Here is a 19256-nt window from a genome sequence, read left to right on the forward strand (position 1 = left end):
GAGCATGTCCCTTTTTTATCGTTATTTCCATGGCAAGTGCTCGTCTGAGCTCCATTCTCTCGCCAATCTTTCACGAAAAACACCCGACTAGCTGAAACCACTGTCAATAATTTTCCCCACTCTTTATCTGTGCCTAAATCAAAACGTAGATTCCATGAACAAAGCTTCTTTCTTTGAACTGCACGGCTGTGGAACTCTCTGCCGCTTGCCTGTCCCCACCCCCCGAATTCAACTTGAATGTCTTCAAGTCCAACACAAACAAATTCCTGATTAACCGCCCCCTTAAGTAATGACACCTTATCAAATCCCCAATACTAACTATTACTACGATACTATCTCAGTGATTACTGTACACACAATAAACCTTATCCCCGAGTGGCTCCTGGGCCTTGATAAGTGGTGACCTCCATAAAAAAGCCAAAAAACTACTTATCACCCCTGCTATTATTAGTACTTTATATATTTATATTCTTATTTATTTATTAAATATATACATATAAAAGCAAAGTACGTCCAAGGATGGAATACTGTTGCCATATCTGGGCAGGAGCTGCTAAAAACAGCCTATCCTGCCTTGACAGAGTACAAAATAGACTGCGTGGCTTAGTGGGGGATGCCCTTTTCTCTACCCTGCAACCTCTCTCCCACAGAAGAGACGTTGCGAGCCTGTCCTTGTTTTATCGTTATTTCCATGGCAGATGCTCGTCTGAACTCCAATCTCTGGTCCCCCCTCGCCAATCTTTCACGAGAAACACCCGTCTAGCTGAATCCACTGTGAAAAATTTCCCCCACTCTATATCTGTGCCTAAATCAAAACGCGGATTCCATGAACAAAGCTTCTTTCTTGGAACTGCACGCCTGTGGAACTCTGTTCCGTTGCCTGCTTCCCTCCAGACTACAATTTGGATGTCTTCAAGTCCAATGTTAACAAATTCCTAATGAACCGCCCCCTTAAGTAAACACTTCAGCAAATATCCTCACTAACTTAATGTACTTGCAATAACCCTTATCCCTGAGTGGCTTCCGGGCCTTGATAAGTGGTGATCACTGTGTAAAAAAAAAAAAAAATTAAAAAGATATAAAAGTTAAAATATGCAAACACACACACACACACACACACACACACACACACACACACACACACACACACACATATACATACATATATATATATATATATATATATATAAAGAAAAGTGCAATTTTCTGTGTGTGTTTGTCTGCGTGTACCAAACTACTCTGTCAAACTACTCTGTCAATTTTCTACAGACTCGAGATTTGACACAAGTGGTATTGAGATTTGGGAAAAACTTTTTAATCGGTTTTCGGCCAGAAATTTGGCTGTCAAGGAGTCAAAGTTTAACCACTTGACCTTTGAAAACTCTATCAAATTCCTCTGCCAATTTGGGTCTAAACACTTGAAAGTTTAGATGTTTGTAATTTGGACATGGATCAAACTTTTTAATTTGATTTGAACCCAAAACAATAAATGTTAAGGAGTCAAAATTGGAGTCAGAGTTTAAAAAAATTTGTATTTTGTTACTAATATTTAATGCCGTGTCCCGGGGTTCTACTGTATATATATATATATATATTCGTACGATATTGCAAAATTATTCGCATTAAAAACGGAGATATTGTACTGTGAATATAAATCATTGTTTTAATTTTATTAAAGAAAAAAAGTATTTGCATATGATGTTTTAGAGTTGGTCATCGAAATACGGACCAAATTTTCAAAAGTAGTCAAACGTGTAATATTATTAGTTGTGTATTTTACTACATTTGAAATTCAACATTTATTCTTAAAATTTCGAATAGAAAGAAAATCATACAACATATAACGTTCTCATGCACATCTCTTAGTTTCCGTATGAATTAAAATATAATATTTATGCATATTTTTCGACCGAGCAAAAATTATACTAAATTTTACGTCCTCTTTAAAGTGTCAGCTCTGTTTGAAACGGGAACATTTCCCAATTTTGAGAGAATTAATAAATCTACTGTGACGTAAAAGTAGCCTCATATCTCGTTGTGTGCAGATCTGTTCACAATCACTTTTCAATATTACATATTTTTAGGCCAAGTGCGCGGCTATTTAGAATAAAAATAACTGCACATCGCCATGATGCTTAGCAGCTGAACCCTACAAAACACACAGACATGAGTTTTTTTAAGCAAGTAATTTTCGCATCCACTACAATTTTCCTACAATCTGTTGTGACTGTATATATTCAGGATTATGCCACTTTGAAGATTTTCATGTTTGGTCTCTGATTTATAGTTAGAATGAATTAAAATTACATTTTAAAGTATGAAAATAACCAGCACATATGGTGTGAGATTCGAAATAGAACGCTTAGTGTTGTTACTTAGTTGACTTTTGTTGGTCAACAGACATGTCTGCTTGACTTTCCATTTTTATATAGTATAATCAGATAAGAAGGCACTCTCTAAGAGTGATCAGATAAGAAGGCACTCTCTAAGAGTTATACATTTCAGCATGACACTTTCACTCTTAATTGTATCCTTATGAAATAGTTTCCAGACAATACAAGATAAATTGTATTTATTTTACATAGTATTTTGGTTGCTTACCCTGGCAGTTCATGCTTGTTTCGATTGTGTTTAGAGATTTTTAATGCAGACTTTTATGCAAGGAATTATGTCTGTAATGCTTTAGTATTATGTAATGTGTCGCTCTTATGTTTGTCTCCATGGCTTCAAGCAATGTAAATCGTTACAATCACTGCGAGACAGTGCTTCTTGTAAACATGTAATAGACTGCATGTTTAGTGGGTGCCATGTTTGTGATAAAAAGAGGAGACAGTCTCTAATTTGATTTTTGGCCACCCAAAATTTTATTTCTCTTTAAAAAAGTGTTTCATTAAATAGGGATTCATACTGGGAAATGCCAATCTGCAGACAAGCTATGAAAATTAAAATGATATCTGCAACCTCTTTAAGATGATACCGGTGAGCCGTTATCCAAGTGGATATCTGAGTGATCGAATAAGAAAACAAAAACCTAGACATTTAGGATTTCCTGTCGAAAGTGTATATATTCTAAGAGATGAGCATGAGAGATAAGTTAGACTTGCTCCCTTGGGTGTAATACAGGCAGTTTGGTTTTCTGGGGGTTGATTATCAGTTGGGTATTTTTTTATTTTGCATCCAAATAAAGCACAGTTCTACTTTGATGTGGGACATAATTTACAGATGTACTATATAGGGAGTCGAGCAGCAAGATATCTGTTTGTATTTACATTTGAATTTCTGTATGCCAGCACAGTTAGGGAAGTCTAGCAGTTCTAGCGAAGAAACTATTAGAGTAGAAAGGCTTTCTTACATCTGATGATTTCTACTGTGTATGGCTGGGATTTTATTGCTTGTCGGGTTTGTCGGGGGTATATAAGGGTTTGTAGTTCGTCGGAACACCTACCATTAAAATACTTGTAAAACAGGCAGAGGGATGCTACATTTCAACAGTTGAAGCCTTATACTCTGTTTATGCTCGACTGAATTGACATATTTATGTGTTCGTGTTTAGAATTCTCCACAGCATTTTTTTTTTATTGAGTAGAGGACGAAGCGAGTATCGTTGTTACTTGCAACAAATGACATCCTGTTACTTGTTTTGAACTGGATTTTAGTTTTATTTAGACGAACTAACGATCACGGCCTGTGCAGTGAAAGCACATAGCGCACGTTTACAACGGTGACTCAAACTAAGATTGAATAAGCGATACTTCTTTGCTCTACGATAATATCACATTTAGGCAGATTTAGGTGAGGAAATATTACTGTGATATTCATTCACTTGCTGTTAACAGGAACCAGATTGATGATTGAAAATTCGAAAATTATGTTGTTTTTTTAATCTATGAATTAAAGGGAAGTAACTCTATAAATAATTTCGGAGTTATTTCACTTATTAAATTATTTTGTTTTATTTGTAACCTCACAACTTAAAATGACATAAATAAAAATATTGGAAATTGCACCGTCAACCATTTCACACGACACGTTTCATTTCCTAGTTCCTTCTACCTCAGTGTTCTCGTAAGGAAGGAACTTGCCTTCAGTGTCATAATTTGGCACCGTTAGTGACGATGCGATGTATAATAAAAAAGTTTTTTGCCAGTAGAGCAATGGGTTAACATCAATTTTAATTTCATGAATTATTTTACCATCATTTTTGTTATGATCTGCTTTCACATGTAAGACAATACTAATTGATGATCATCGTGGTTACGCTGGAGGCATCGTGCTGCAAAGCAAAAGAGTACCTATTTTATTATATAAGTGTATTGTGTTTATTTGTCAGTTGAGTATAGGTTTGATTCGTCAGTTGAATATAATCGAGCAATTCATTGACCTCAATTTCAACTTGATTAATTATTTTACCATAGTTTTTTATGAAGTGCCTTCAATAAGTTTTCAAATTTTTTTGTACATGCATGTAAAACTGTCGTAGACTCTTGAAAATTCAGTATGTTATTGCTGTAGATCTTATCAGATGACTAACCAATATTTATGATTTCAAGTTCAAATGGACAACTACAGCAGGAATTAGAATACACCCTACTAAAACCTGATTGTCACAGCTGGTGAATTTCAGAAATGCAATCTGGACGGGAAAACACTTCAGAAGAACGGTATGTAATAAAATTTTGTTTTTAATTTGGAAAATGCCATATGAATATATGGAATGCTTCAGACTGCTTTTGGACCATCTTGCATGAATCGAGCATCAGTTTTTGAGTGGCATGAGAAATTCTAAAGCAGGCAGGGAGTCTTTGAGGGATGATGAGAGGTGTGGGAAGAGTAAGGAAGTCAGAACGCCAGAGTTGATTGGCCAAATAAAAAATTTCATGGATAAGGACCGTCGTGCGTTTCTAGAGACAATAAGGGCACAGCTTGATGTCAGTGTGGGAACTGTACACACAATTATTTGGGAGGAACTCAAGATGTGAATGATTTATGTGAAGTTTGTCTCAAGGGAGTTTAATCCTTGTCACAGACTATTTGACCAAGATGGGCATCAAGACAGTTCCTCGCCCTCCCTATAGTCCGGATCTTGCTCCATGTGACTTTTGATTATTCCCTAAGCTCTAAGAAAACCTTAAAGGCTGTCGTTATAAGACAATTGATGAGATGAAAAGGGTTGAGACGATGGTCATTGCCATGCTCACACAAGAGGACTTTCATGAGGCCTTCCAGTAGTTGTTGAAACGGTACAACACATGCATTGTAGCCGGAAGAGATTACTTCGAAGGGGACTAGATTTTCATATGTGTACTATCAATAAAAGTGCCCCTACGACAACAGTCTGGAAACTTATTGAACGCACCTCGTATGACCTTCTTTTGAATGAAAGATAATACTACGTGATGACCATTTACTAGCCGTGGTTATGCTGGATGCATAGTTCTGCAAAGCAAAACAATACCTGTTTTTTTATAAGATAAGTGAATTTTGTTTAACGGTTGCGCTCAGACTTCCATAAGCCCTCTTCAATGGGAGAATAAAGTCTCACACAAAAAAAGGCTGCGAACGCAGATACCCTGTGTGTCCTTAATGCACTCCTGGTTTGCTGGTAATGAATATAGAATATCCAATGGTTGATATTTTGTATCAAATAAATAACAAAACCATAATTCATGAAAGAAAACAAAACAAAGGCGTAGAGTATGATCGTTGAAAATATCTTTAATTTGATGTGATGAAAAAAACCTTTCGTAGGTTATGTAAAAAAAAAAAGACGACACAGAATCAAATTAAATAAAGAGTTTTCTATGGAAAGAGAAAAGAACGAGAATTTGCGGAACTGGGAGTGGGGGACATATCGAGTTTGCTGAATGGAAATTGTTGGGAAAAGGAATTAGGTTGATTTTATATATATAAAAAAAATGGGATTGCCTAGATGGAACACAGTGAATGAATACAACAGCAGCGGACATACTGCAGACGGAGGCAAGCAGGAAGAGTGAGAGACGATGAGAAATTGAACATCAAAATTAAAAAGATGCATCTTTACTATCACTCCGCTATTATTATTATTATTATTATTATTATTATTATTATTATTATTATTATTATTATTATTATTATTATTATTATCATTATTATTATTATTATTATCTAAATATTAATTTACTTTTCCGTACGTCCAGTGTCACAACAAAAAAACCCATCATCATCGCAAATTTAATGAGAAACAAATTGCCCCCTTTTATAGTCGTTCTTTATCAGTTAAAAAATCATTAAAACCATTCCCTCTCCAAACATTTTCAAAAACAAACAAACAAACAAAAAACATGGCTGTCTGTTTTATAATTAAAAAAGTCGTTGAGAAGAGACTGCAAGTATTTTATATTATAAATTCTTTTTAAAATTAAATAAAAAATGTGCAAGTGAATTGGCATCTGTTCCTTTATAATTTATATATAAAATTATTAAAAAAACAAAACAACAATGTGTTGTGTGTTGAATTTTCATTGAGAAAAAAATCTAAATTTTTTAAGATTAATTCATTTTAGCTTTAAAGAGTTAAAAAGAATTTTCTAAAAATTGTCTAAAATTCGTCGTTATTTGTTTTATTCTATTTTTTATTCATTTTATTTATAATGTGTTTTAATAATTTTCAACTACCGTGGAATTTCCGTGGCTTCTGCTAGTTATTATTTTATTTATTTATTTATATTTTGGATCCTTAATCATGCCTTAGCGACTGTTTGGATCTTGTGCATCACATTTAGTTTTTTTCATGTTGGTACAGTCGAAAAAAAAGGAAGCAAGGAAGGGATTCCAAAGATAAATGGCTCGAGGCGAAAAGTATAAAGATTCTCAATGTATAGGGTCATTTACAATGAAGCAGTGGGATTTTGCTGCAAGTTGAGTAGGAATGAAGTTAGCAATCCAATAATTACAACCTGTTGGAATAGCGACACATTTCGATAATAAAGCAGCCATTTTTGATGGGCAGACGATAAGCAAAGGTTCTCCACATTTAAAATCGACTGCGAATCAGCGTCGGCCAAACACATTTAAAATAACCCAAAATAATAAAAAAAAGAATTATTTGGTTTTGAAAATACAGACAAAAAAAAAAAAAAAAAAGAATAAACTTGTTTAACCACATTATCAGCAGAGGTTCTGAAAGTTATGTATTCCCAACATTCTATAATATGAATAAAATATCTTGTGGGAAGCCAGATTCGCAACGATTATACGTCATAATCACAACGGTTCTCAGTAGATCACCGAAGTTAAGCAATGTTAAGCCTGGTCAGTACCAGATGGGTTGCCATTTGGGAATACCAGGCGCTGGATGTAGGAAGACGCCGACACCGCTCTCCAAGAACTGTAAAAAACTAACATCGTAATCTTCTCTCTACATGCGACTGAGGACCACTTGTAAATTTCATATTCCTTGATACTTTGTCCTTCGGAGGAATCCGATTCAACTTTCGTCGGGTAAATGTCACTGATATGGCATGTGCAGATTCCGTTGTTAACGGCGGCAAGATTAGCAAAGCCGTGAATAAGAAGGAAGGATTGTGTATCCAGAAAATGTGCGTAAAATTCCGCGGAGAATTATGCAATAAGTTTTTGCTTTCATCATTAAAAATATCACCGATTACATAATTCAATTTCCGAGTGTCGTTATTTTATCTGGCAATCCAATGAACTACAGCAGTGTAAAACAATCAACTGTTTAGATGCAGGAAGCGTGGAAAATAAAGAGCGCTTGTCCAAAACACCCCACTATAAAAATGAAGACAATTCTATATGATCTACATACTTATGATTAAAAGAAAATATCGTACACCAAAAATCACGTAAATTGATCAAGTAGTTTGATTTTTAAATAAGAAAATTATTTTAAAGCGATTTGGAGTTTTTCCACGTTCAGTTAAATAAAGCCGTTGAAAGTCAGAATGTTTTTTTCGTAGGGAAATACAAGAATATTTTTCGTAACTCTCACACTATTCCGTTGATGTTTTGTTTAACGAATTAGCCATGCATTTATTCATTCGAGTATGATTTGGATCATCCGAACTACTATTCTCATATTATCCCCCCCTCCTCACGTTAACAATGGCTTAAAAAAAATCTAGCAAGTTTGAATGATTTGGAATTATCTCCCTTGTTCTTCAGCCTGTATTCAAGATGGCAGCGCGAGATTGTCGCTCGTAGTTTCGCTATAAAATTTAATTTTCTTATTTGCAAAATAAAACTTCTTTATCAATTTAAGTGATTTTGTTGTACAATATTTTCTTTCCGTTGCGGACAAGTACATCATTTTTTTATTTTTTTTTTATTTTCAGAAGGGTGAATTCTGGACAAACGGTAACTAAAGTTCACAAAATTTGTGCTGCTGTGGTTTCATCTAGACCGTTACAAAATGGCGGCACCCGTAATTTTATAATGTAATAAATCACATTTACACAAAATAAAAAAAAATAACACAATTTGTTATCCAAATGCAGCGAGATTTTAAGTGTCTATCCTTATTGTATTACTGCTATCAAACGTCGGTCTATTTAAAAAAAAAAAAAAAAATAATAATAATATTTTCATTGAGGGGTGATTGCTGCAAAAGTGCCAAAAATTTAAGATGGCGAAAAATAATATTTATTCCAAGAAAATTATGATCTGCTTGTTTCCTAAGAGTACATTTCAATGCAATTGATAGCTGGATTGGAACATATTTCATTTTTATCTACAAATTTAATATAGTTTTTGTTGCTGAAACAAGAAAGATTTAAAGGGTTCCGTCTCGTTGAACTTATTAAATAATCAAATGGGATCCATGTATTCTAACCATACTTTAGGACGGATACTCTAGCTAATAATAAGAACGTTTAATGATTTTTTTAGTAAAATATTTAATGATATTTAGGGTCTATTTCTGGTTATTATAAAAGCGCGCTTCAACTAATTTCTAAATATATGTATACAAGCAAGTTCTTAGATGTGTATGTGTTCAGATAACGTCATGTTTCAGGCGCATTAGTCATATTTCTATGCAGGTGTATGGGTAAGATCCTGTATTGCGTTTATACGTATGTGTTCAGGCCCATTTACTATACCGTTACGTGGAAAGTAAAACAACTATTTGCAGATATGTGTGTTCTGAAGCATTTTCCATATTTTTGTGAGTATTAAGGTTAGGTGCTTTATACCCATTTATTAGAGTGTTATATGAGAAGTAAGGTAAGTGTACCAATGAAATGGTAAGTGTATCTATAAAAAGGTGAGTGTATCTATGAAATGGACACACGTTAAGGAGAGGTAGACTATCGTCGACACTAAATGTTTGTCCCCCCCCTAATAGTCAAATGAATATATTGTTTGATGGAGTGATTGGTTTGTGTTTAATATCTTAAATAAAAGAGACTGTATCTTTGAATTAATTCAAATATGATGAAGCAATTAGTATATAGGTGTAGATATAAGTCAAAATGTATACTATAAAGATTTTTACAGATGCAAATATATGCCCTAACTTCAATTAGGAAAACATCTGAAGAGATGAAGAAGCCGTACGTTTTAAGATGGCGAAAACAATTTAGTATAGTTTAAAGAGCAAAATTTAAATCTAAATGAATGTATTAAACATTTGTTATTTAAACTTTACGTCAAGCGATTGTGCTTGTAGATACATGACTTAAGGTCGCTATACTATTCACAGATGTTAAAGTAACACTCGTGTGAGTTTCGATATATAATACAAGTCGAGAGAAATGCTTTATATATTTGTTACAGTTTAAACTGTCTAGCATGTCGAGACATGTCAAGGCGAAATTTATGCCTTCCTGTAAAAAGGGTGTATGTTTAAATATACAACTCGCACTATATTTAAACGTGTTAATAATGACTTATATCCTAGCATCTACACTATAAATCAATACGCGTATCGGTATTTATGTATACGTTCTACAATCAAGTACAAGTACATTTAAATATAGTAGCATTTAGGTATTTTTGCCGAATGGCACATATTTTGATGAGGAGTAGCAAGAAAACAATCTTTAAATCACAGCATTTCGTTGATGTGTTGTTTAACGAATTAGCCATACATTTATCCGGGTATGATTCAGATTAAGTCAAAGTTATGCGTTGAGGGTATGTTAGAATTTATCTTATCAGTATCATTAATTAAATTCAATTATTTATGTGTTCGCATGTTCAAGCAACATTGATTCTATTTGTCTAAAATGTATTAATATATATATATATATATATATATGTATATATATATATTTGTGTGTGTGTGTGTGTGCGTAAATATACTGATATATATATATATATATATATATATATATATATATATATATATATATATATATATATGGGCATCATTTTTTCTCTTATTCATGTTTCGTTGGCCCGCTAAACGGAAAAATGGATTGCAAGAAAAAGAAACAGGAATTTCCCTGCTGTTCAACGAAACATGTATATATATATATATATATATATATATATATATATATATATATATATATATATATATAGTAAGTTATAAAATATATATGGCGATTAAGCTACACTGAATATTCCGCGTTTCATCCATTCTAGGATTCTTCAGGCTTATAAGCCTGAAGAATCCTAGAGTGGATGAAACGCGGAATATTCAGTGTAGTTTAATCGCCATATATATTTTATAAATTACTAACTAGCTCTACCTACGTATTAAGCACTCTTGAAGTAAATACTTAATGTTTACGCATAAATCTATACTTTCGTATATTAATTTTATGTGAGTAAATTAAGTAGTTATATATATATATAAAATCATAAAAAAAATTATATATATATATGTGTATATATATATATATATTATTTTTATGTATGTTTGTATTATCTGTCAGCATTAAGGCTAAATAGGTGTCTGTCTATATATGTGATATATAATAAAGTGACGATGCGCTTAAATGTATTGCAGCAAATATTGTATAGATGCAAAATACATGTCTAAATAAATTTAAAAAAACTCCCTTCAATAAGCTTTAAAGTCAAGTTGATTTACATTCAAATATCTTACAGTAAAATGGCCAACCATTTTAAATATGTTGAAAAGCGTCCTGTGTTTTTGTATGTGAATACGTGATTCCAGTGCAAGTAAGTATATAAATATGTGATGGTGTCACTAGTTGCTCTCATGTCTCAATCGTCTTCGCTGCCTCTCTTTTTTTCCTTGAGCCGCTGCCATCTTGGTTGTCGGACTTGACAGGTTTGCCTGAGTAGCTTTGCCAGCAACAACCTCGTTTGAAAATAGCCAACATATCAATTGTTGGCGTCCTGGGCGAGTTGACAGGTGCGACAACACAAACGCCGAAAATACTTACGACTGCAAAAGCGAGACTGGACAACTAGCGGACAATAAGCTACATGATATTTATCTACACATTCTGCAAAGATAACAAAAATGAAAAAAAAGTTAAAAATACACTCATATATAAAAAATTAATGCAAGTTCACCCTAGATTCATGCTTAGTAATTTAATCAATGAAAGGTAGATAACCAAATCCGTTTTGTTAGTACGGCAGAATAAATATTAACTAATTTTGTTAAAAACAGAACTTATTCCATTAATTTCATCGATTTAAATATTTAGTCCTGATTAATATTCTAGTTTTCGCCATAAATAATACAAATAGGAGGACTCTTCGCTTATTAATACAGATATGCTTTTGCTCGACTTACGAAGGAAATAAATAATACCCATTTTTTTAATAATCGCCGTTTCATTATTACACCCTTCGCTTTCTCGTCATGTTTTATATGGATGCTATCTTTTTTCGCCTACCAAGCGTTAGAAATTTTATTAATTAAAAAACAAACTTAAAATGTAAGTATTAAACTAAAACAGAAAAAAAAAACACTCATTATATTTACAGAGAATTTTACGTGAACTAAACATTGTAAACACTCAAATGTCAAGTATAGTTTAATACAACGACATACGTCATATATGCATGTAATGAAATCATAAATCAGTCGTAAGACAATATAAGGATGTGATAAAGTTTTATGTTGGATTTCATTCTCCATGTTGTATGAAGTATTGCAAAAGTTTTATAATGAAAACGTTAACTCAAAATCTATTTATTTGATGATGTTACAATTTGTTACTGTTATAAAAAATAGCATCAGATCCACACATTAAAAATTGAAAAGTTACAAATGGAAATTCTGTCCAAATTTCGACAACACCTGAACTTTTCAAGGACAAAGGTTAATATAAACTACAGGACTTCATTGGTTACAATATGGGCCAAATTGTGAGTCTCTACTATGAACAAAAATAAACGCATCGTTCAAGGCTTGATTTTAACCTTTTATGTGACCTTGACTTTTGACCTGGATATCACAAAATTTATGATAGACTATGACGAAGATTCAAAGCAAATTTTATGGCGATGATGATAATGTTTACATGTCCGGGCATAGAAACAAAATTGACAACCGAATAGAGTTTTATGTGGAAACAGAAACTGAAAGTAAAACGAAATACGAAACTCGCTCACTAATCAATAAACTAAACGTAATTGAATTGGAATTAAAAGTGGAGTGTTGTGTGATTATTTAAAAATATATATTTGATTCAAAATTATTTTTTTATTTTATCCAAAAGTTTTCTGTAATTATTAGCTTTTACATTTAAAGTGCAACGTATTATAGCGGTACCAATTTTAAATACGAATTTGAGACGCAAAGAAAAAACTATACAATTACTTTCTATCTGGTCTAGATAAAATCAAAATATATTAGCAAAATACTGTCTAATATCATTTTTATGAAATATAAATAATCTCGAAAATTGAATATTTTAATCAAAAACTGAAATTTCGAATAATTATTACTCAAGACTGATTTTAATAAGATAAAAAATTATTTTTAATAAAATATATTTTTTTAAATAATTACACAACACTTGCATTAATGTGTTCGTTTTTTTTAAATTTTATTTCACTTTCACTCAATATTTGTTTTTACCTAAAACTCTATTCGGTTGACATTTTCTTTCTATGCCTGGACATGTAAACATCAACAACGATAATATGCTTCGGAAATACTTCATAAAATACAGAGAAGTTAAGGCCCGGGTAAGAAATCTGTCAGAGCGAAGTGTACAGTCTAATTAAATTCTTGTTTTCCTATAAAACTACTTCGATTTCTATTTTTTTGCTTTCCATTTGTTTCGCTTACCTTCTGTATATTCTTCGTGTTCCTCTTTCTCTTGCTCTTCTTGCGGACATGTTGTCCCACATTCCTGCCTAGAAGGGGGTTTTGTATTCGGTGGGCACAAATCACTTAGAACACCGGTCGAAGTTCTGCACTGAACCTTCCTGTGTTGTTCCCCGACTCCACACGTAACCGTGCACTATAAAACAAAAGAGAGAGTTCACTATGAATATAAGGGAATTCAGTTAAATAAAACCGTTGAAAGTCATTTTTTTCTTGGGGATTTACAAGAATATTTTTAACAATTCTCACATTTCGTTGATGTTGTGTTTAACGAATTAGTCATGCATTTATTTATTCGAGTATGATTTGGATGAAGTCAAAGCTATGTTTTGAGAGTATGTTAGAAGGAAAAAGAGGCAGATGAAAGCCAAGGAGAAGGTGGAGAGAAAATGTTTTCGATTGGACATCTCTCCACAGTTGGGTGTCCATCAACCAAATTGCCCTGGATCGGAAGAAATGGCAAAAAAATAAATCACGTGTGTTCGTAATTCGCACCAAGCGGAAGATGCGACTCATGACGATCGATTTAGATCATTCGAACTACTGTTCTTTTTTTTACATGGGGGGTCACCACTTATCAAGGCCTGGAGGCCACTCAGGGATAAGGGTTATTGCGTGTACAGTAATCAATGAGATAGTATTGTAGTAATCATTAGTATTGCAGATTTGATAGAGTGTCTTACTTAAGGGGGCGGTTTGTTAGGAATTTGTTTATGTTGGACTTGAAGACATCCAAGTTGTAGTCAGGTGGGAAACGGGCAAACGGAAGAGAGGTCCACAGTCGTGCACTTCTGAGAAAGAAGCTTTGCTCATGGAATCTACGTTTTGATTTAGGCACAGATAAAGAGTGGGGAAAATTATTGACAGTAGTTTCAGCCAGACGGGTGTTTTTCGTGAAAGATTTGCGAGGGGGGACGAGAAATTGGAGCTCAGACGAGCACTTGCGATGAAAATAACGACAAAACAAAGACAGGCTCGCAACGTCTCTTCTGTGGGAGAGAGGCTGCAGGGAAGAGAAAAGGGCATCCTCCACTAAACCACGAATTCTGTTTTGTACTCTGTCAAGGCAGGATAGGCTGTTTTTATCAGTTCCTGCCCAGATGTGGCAGCAGTATTCCATCCTTGGACGTACTCGGCTTTTATACAGATTGAGAATTGCATCAGTAGTGAGATATCTTCTGGAGCGGTAGAAGGATCCCACCATTTTCCACGTGTCCTTGGCAACAAGCCTGATGTACTTGTTCCATTTCAGATCATGAGTAAAGGTCAACCCCAGAAGCTTGTCAAAACATGGAGCCTCCCCAAGACGAGAGCCATCCATTTCAATTGATGCCAGATGGGGATCAGAGCGTTGATGATGTAAAGATAGAAGCTTGGTTTTAGATGCATTAAAAGTGACCAGCCACCTCTTCCCCCACTGTACCATGCGCTCAAGATCAGAGGAGAGAGAATCAGAGAGAACTTTGTCATTTATAGCCTTTGATGTGTTGCCATAGATAGTCGTGTCATCAGCATAGATGTCAATGAATGATTTAAGTATGTGTTTAGGGAGATCATTGATGGAGATCAGGAAGAGAGTTGGGCCTAAGATGGACCCTGAGGGACTCCAGCATTAATATTGTGGGCCCCTGATTTCTGCCCATCAACCACTACTCTTATGAACCTATCGGAGAGAAATGATTTAATGATTGAGTAAACATTTCCAGTTATACCGTAGCTGGAAATCTTGTTAAGTAGGCCCTTATGCCATACCTTATCGAAGGCCTTTGATATGTCAAGAGCAATTGCCCTGGAAAGGAAAGCCTTTGTCAAGAGATTCACTAATCCTATGAGATATAACCGTTAGCACATCTGCTGTAGATCTTGCAGAGCGGAAATCATATTGCATGTCACTAAGAAGGTTGTTTCTGCTGAGGTGGTTGACTACTTCTTTATTTAATATGGATTCCAACAACTTACTCATGACACACAGAAGACTTATTGGTCTGTACTGAGAGGGAGATGACTTTTCACCTGAATTCTTAAATACAGGGCATACTGATTAGGTTTTCTCCTTAAGGCAACGCTTAAACAGTTTTGAAAGTATGGGGTCAAGTTCTGGTTCAGGCTTTTTCAGCACTATAACTGGAATGCCGTCAGGACCAGTTGCTTTACTGGAATCAAGGTTCTTGATTAGCTTGGCGACCTCACACACAGATATTTGTATGTTGCATAGCGTGTTGTCTGTTATAGGAGGAAATACGGGGAGTTGATTGCCTTTGTCGCATAGGGTAGAGTTAACTGCAAAGTTCTTGGCAAATAGTCTGGGCCTTGTTTGATGCTGACGAGATGATCAGGTCCATTGATGATAATTGGCATGATTCTGTTCAGGGTTCTGTTTGCTATTTGCCAAAACTGGTGGGAACCAAGCCGCTGCTCAGCTACTTTGGATTTAATGGACTGAGCATGTAGCTCTCTTGTATTTTTTATTTCTCTTTTACAGTGGTTGCTGGCAGTCCTGAAAGCAGCTTTAGTCTCAGTATATCTATTACGTTGGTAGCTATGGAAAAAGTGATTTCTGTACGCGATGGCAGCAGCACATTCATGGCTGGCTGTTAGATTTTTGTTGGAATTTTTTGGATGGTATGAATCGGTCTATGCCTTATCTCAGATTTTATTCTTACAACGTTTTAGCCGATGTAACCTCTGTTTTTATCCGGTGTCTCTTTCGAACTCAAACATCTGTATGTCTAATTTGGGAATCTTTACGGAAATTTAAACAAACCCCGTTATTTAATCCAGGGAAGTAGATTGTTTTCGTTCTGTCAGCTATGATTAGAAAGAAGCCTTACGTAACTGCAACCTTAGTTTCGTCCGTACTAATGGTTAGAGACTGCCATTTAGAATAACTTCTATTATCCGTTGTGCCACAGGTCATCTAATCTATTATTTACATAATAGAGGTGACTCTAATCTATTATTGTTTTAGATGTGTAGTATTATTGTTTTATATATATATATATATATATATATATATAGACAAGTAAATAGGAACACATCAGCAAACACAGCACAGCGCACCCACATACATACACCCACATACATACACCTACACATATACACCCACATACATACACCTACATATATACACACACATACATACACCTACATATATACACCCACATGCACAAATCAAATCAAGGATATCGAAACACATACACGCTTCCTTTCTCTCTATCTCTCTCTTCCCATCTTACACGCACAGACACACACACAGGCACGCGTGTATACATAGACACACGCATATGTGAAAAGAAGAAATCACTGATTTTAACCCATAGGCATACATACACACAACACACAAGCGCTCATCCTTATACACACGCACACACGCACACACGCACTGACACACACATCAAAAAGAAAAAAATCATAAAAATATTCACCAAATGTACTTAACACCTCCCATCCACCAAATGGGCTTAACACTAACCTCACAGTATGAATCTTTAACCAATCCCGTTGGAGACACCCAGACTCATATTCACATATCTTTCAAAAGCACACTGGTGCTAACTGAACTAAAATTATCTCCAAAATGGAATTCCACAAACCTTTCACCAAAAAGCAATCTTTTAACTAAAAAACCTTTAACTAAAAAATATCTGAAGAGAGCTAAATAAGGCTCAAAACGTGTTATAAAAATATTTAAAAATAATAAGTCTTAAAAATCAACAAACGTTGCTGGCTATACTCTTATATATATATATATATATATATATAAGGCTTCCTTCAGTCTTGACAGACTATGGATACCCACTGTAAGGGTACCTGCGCGTGAAATTTATGTGGCAAGAGTTGCGCAATCTTCAACCACGCCTATCCTGAGTCAACATTGTTGCATACCAGTGGCAAGTTGAAAATTCAAGACGACTGGAAACAAATGCCGAGATAAGTGGAGAGCACATACAGCGCCTAGAATTCCCAAATGGTCACCCATCTGGTATTAGCCAGGCGCAACGTTGCTTAACTTCGGTGATCTGACGAGAACCGGTGTGTCAACGTGATTATGCCGTGTTACACACACACACACACACACACACACACACACACACACACACACACACACACATATATATATCATAATTTTATGCAGGGTACAAAATTTAATTATTGCAATCATGACAGGAGGCCCCGTTTTGGTGATTTTGTTCATGATTCATACGTTTAAAAAAATTGCGATATAGTTTATATAAAAAAAAAAACGGGATACACTACAAGTCTAAAATACCGAAACGTATGATATCACCTACAAACTGATCACGTCTAAACCTAAGAGACATTCCCTCAGCTTGCAGAGAGAAAGCTTCTTCAAACGAACGTGAATAGTCTCCAAGATCTTAAGGTGATAGGTTGAATGAGCATGACTCAGAATAGAGTTCGTGGCACATGCCGGGTTTTTAAGCAAATGTTCAGCTATAGAAGCCCCGGATGTATATATTGTTTGTACGGCGACTTTTGTTGTTTTTATGGATAATGACAGCTTATGAAAGTTCTCTTACGATATTCAGTTCCTTAATTGTTCCCGCTAGATCACCAAAGTTAAGCAACGTTGAACCTGGTCAGTATTAAATGGGTAACAATTTCGGACTTCCAGGTGCTGTATATGCTCTCCGCTTATCTCGGCATTGTTTCTAGTCGTCATGGACTTCTCCTTGCCACTGGACTCAAACAGTGCCGATTCGGGAGAGGTGAGGTTGGTTATGGCGCAACCCATGCCTCACAATTACACGTACAGCTACCCCATACATAGGGTATCTTTTGTCTTTCGATACTGAACGGATGCATCAAATTGTTTTGAGAAACAGTTAACTCCCTTGCATCATCTTTCTCGCCCATCTATATTTTTAAGGATGTATATATTTTGTTGCATTTATAGATAAAATAGTTATTCACGTACATGTGTTTCACTGTATACTCAGGCGCATCGATGTGGCTGACCATAGCAAGACTTGAACTAAAATGTCGACCCTGTATGTTCTCGTTGAGTCTCATTTCTCGCGTAACTATTGCGTGTTATCTTATATAACACTTATTTACATCATATCACGTCAAATTCACTGACTTTTCTGAAAGCTACTCACTTTCCGATTGTTCGTCGAGTTGTCATAATTTTTAAATAACATTTTTTTCAAATATATTTTTTTTATAAATTTGTATTTCTTCTTACCCATGTTTCGTCTTATTGTGTTATATATTGCGACCCTATGCCAGCAAGTAGATATTATGTTAACTAGTATGAATTCCGATGACGTCTGCGTGCCTCAATTCTCAAAAAAAAAAGTTAACAATTTATGAGAATTACATTGGTCTATTCTCTCGTAAACAACTCTTCTCCAAATAAAACATTTCAAAACCAATAAGTCTCCATTGTGTTCTGCGCATGAGTAGATTCAAATTGAAACAGAACATCACAATCACACGTAAAAAAACCCAACGATAATAAATGAAAAATCAACGACCACGCACGTATGTAAAACGATTGTTGATTGTGTTTTTGTCACTAGCAACATTTGTAAACCATTTTGGAATCCTAATATTGAAACTTACCACTCCCCAAGGCCCTGTGTCCCAATCCGCACCCTCACAGCTCGTACTTTTGCACCACGCTTGGCTGGGTGGTTTTGTGCTTGGGTTGCATTGGCCGTCATCCACATAAGTACGGCTGTTGCTGTCTAGGCAATAGACTTTGCGTGTTTTTAAGCGTCGATTACCGCAAGATGGCGCACACTGCAACGAAATAGAACAGAATGAAATCTTTCCTGCGTTTTTTATTCAATAAATTTGATTGCGAAATGAATAGATTTTAAAGCTTATACGCATTTTACAGAAACTATTAAAATATACAATGAGAACTAGTAATACAAAAGGGAAATACTCTTTGTAATTCAAACGTTTAATTAAAGGTGAAAATATCTGTTGATTATAGTTTAAAAAATGCACGAAACGAAAT

The 19256-nt window shown here is 34.7% G+C and overlaps 1 protein-coding gene across 1 annotated transcript in view; it reads right to left on the minus strand.

Annotated features, from left to right (window-relative positions):
- Window positions 1-11146: 11146 nt before the first annotated feature.
- The window catches only part of LOC145302307 (A disintegrin and metalloproteinase with thrombospondin motifs 6-like), a 245599-nt gene continuing 237489 nt past the window's right edge, over window positions 11147-19256 (minus strand). The window contains exons 22-24 of the mRNA XM_080144646.1: window positions 18854-19033; window positions 13226-13400; window positions 11147-11423 (exon numbers count right to left, since the gene is read on the minus strand). Of these exons, the coding sequence (XP_080000772.1) occupies window positions 11299-11423; window positions 13226-13400; window positions 18854-19033 (480 nt within the window). The 3' untranslated portion in view covers window positions 11147-11298. The remainder of the gene's footprint in view (window positions 11424-13225; window positions 13401-18853; window positions 19034-19256) is intronic.

Source organism: Euprymna scolopes, chromosome 2 (genome assembly GCF_053919585.1).
Source record: "Euprymna scolopes isolate OS-2025 chromosome 2, ASM5391958v1, whole genome shotgun sequence".
Classification (NCBI taxonomy): domain Eukaryota; kingdom Metazoa; phylum Mollusca; class Cephalopoda; order Sepiida; family Sepiolidae; genus Euprymna; species Euprymna scolopes.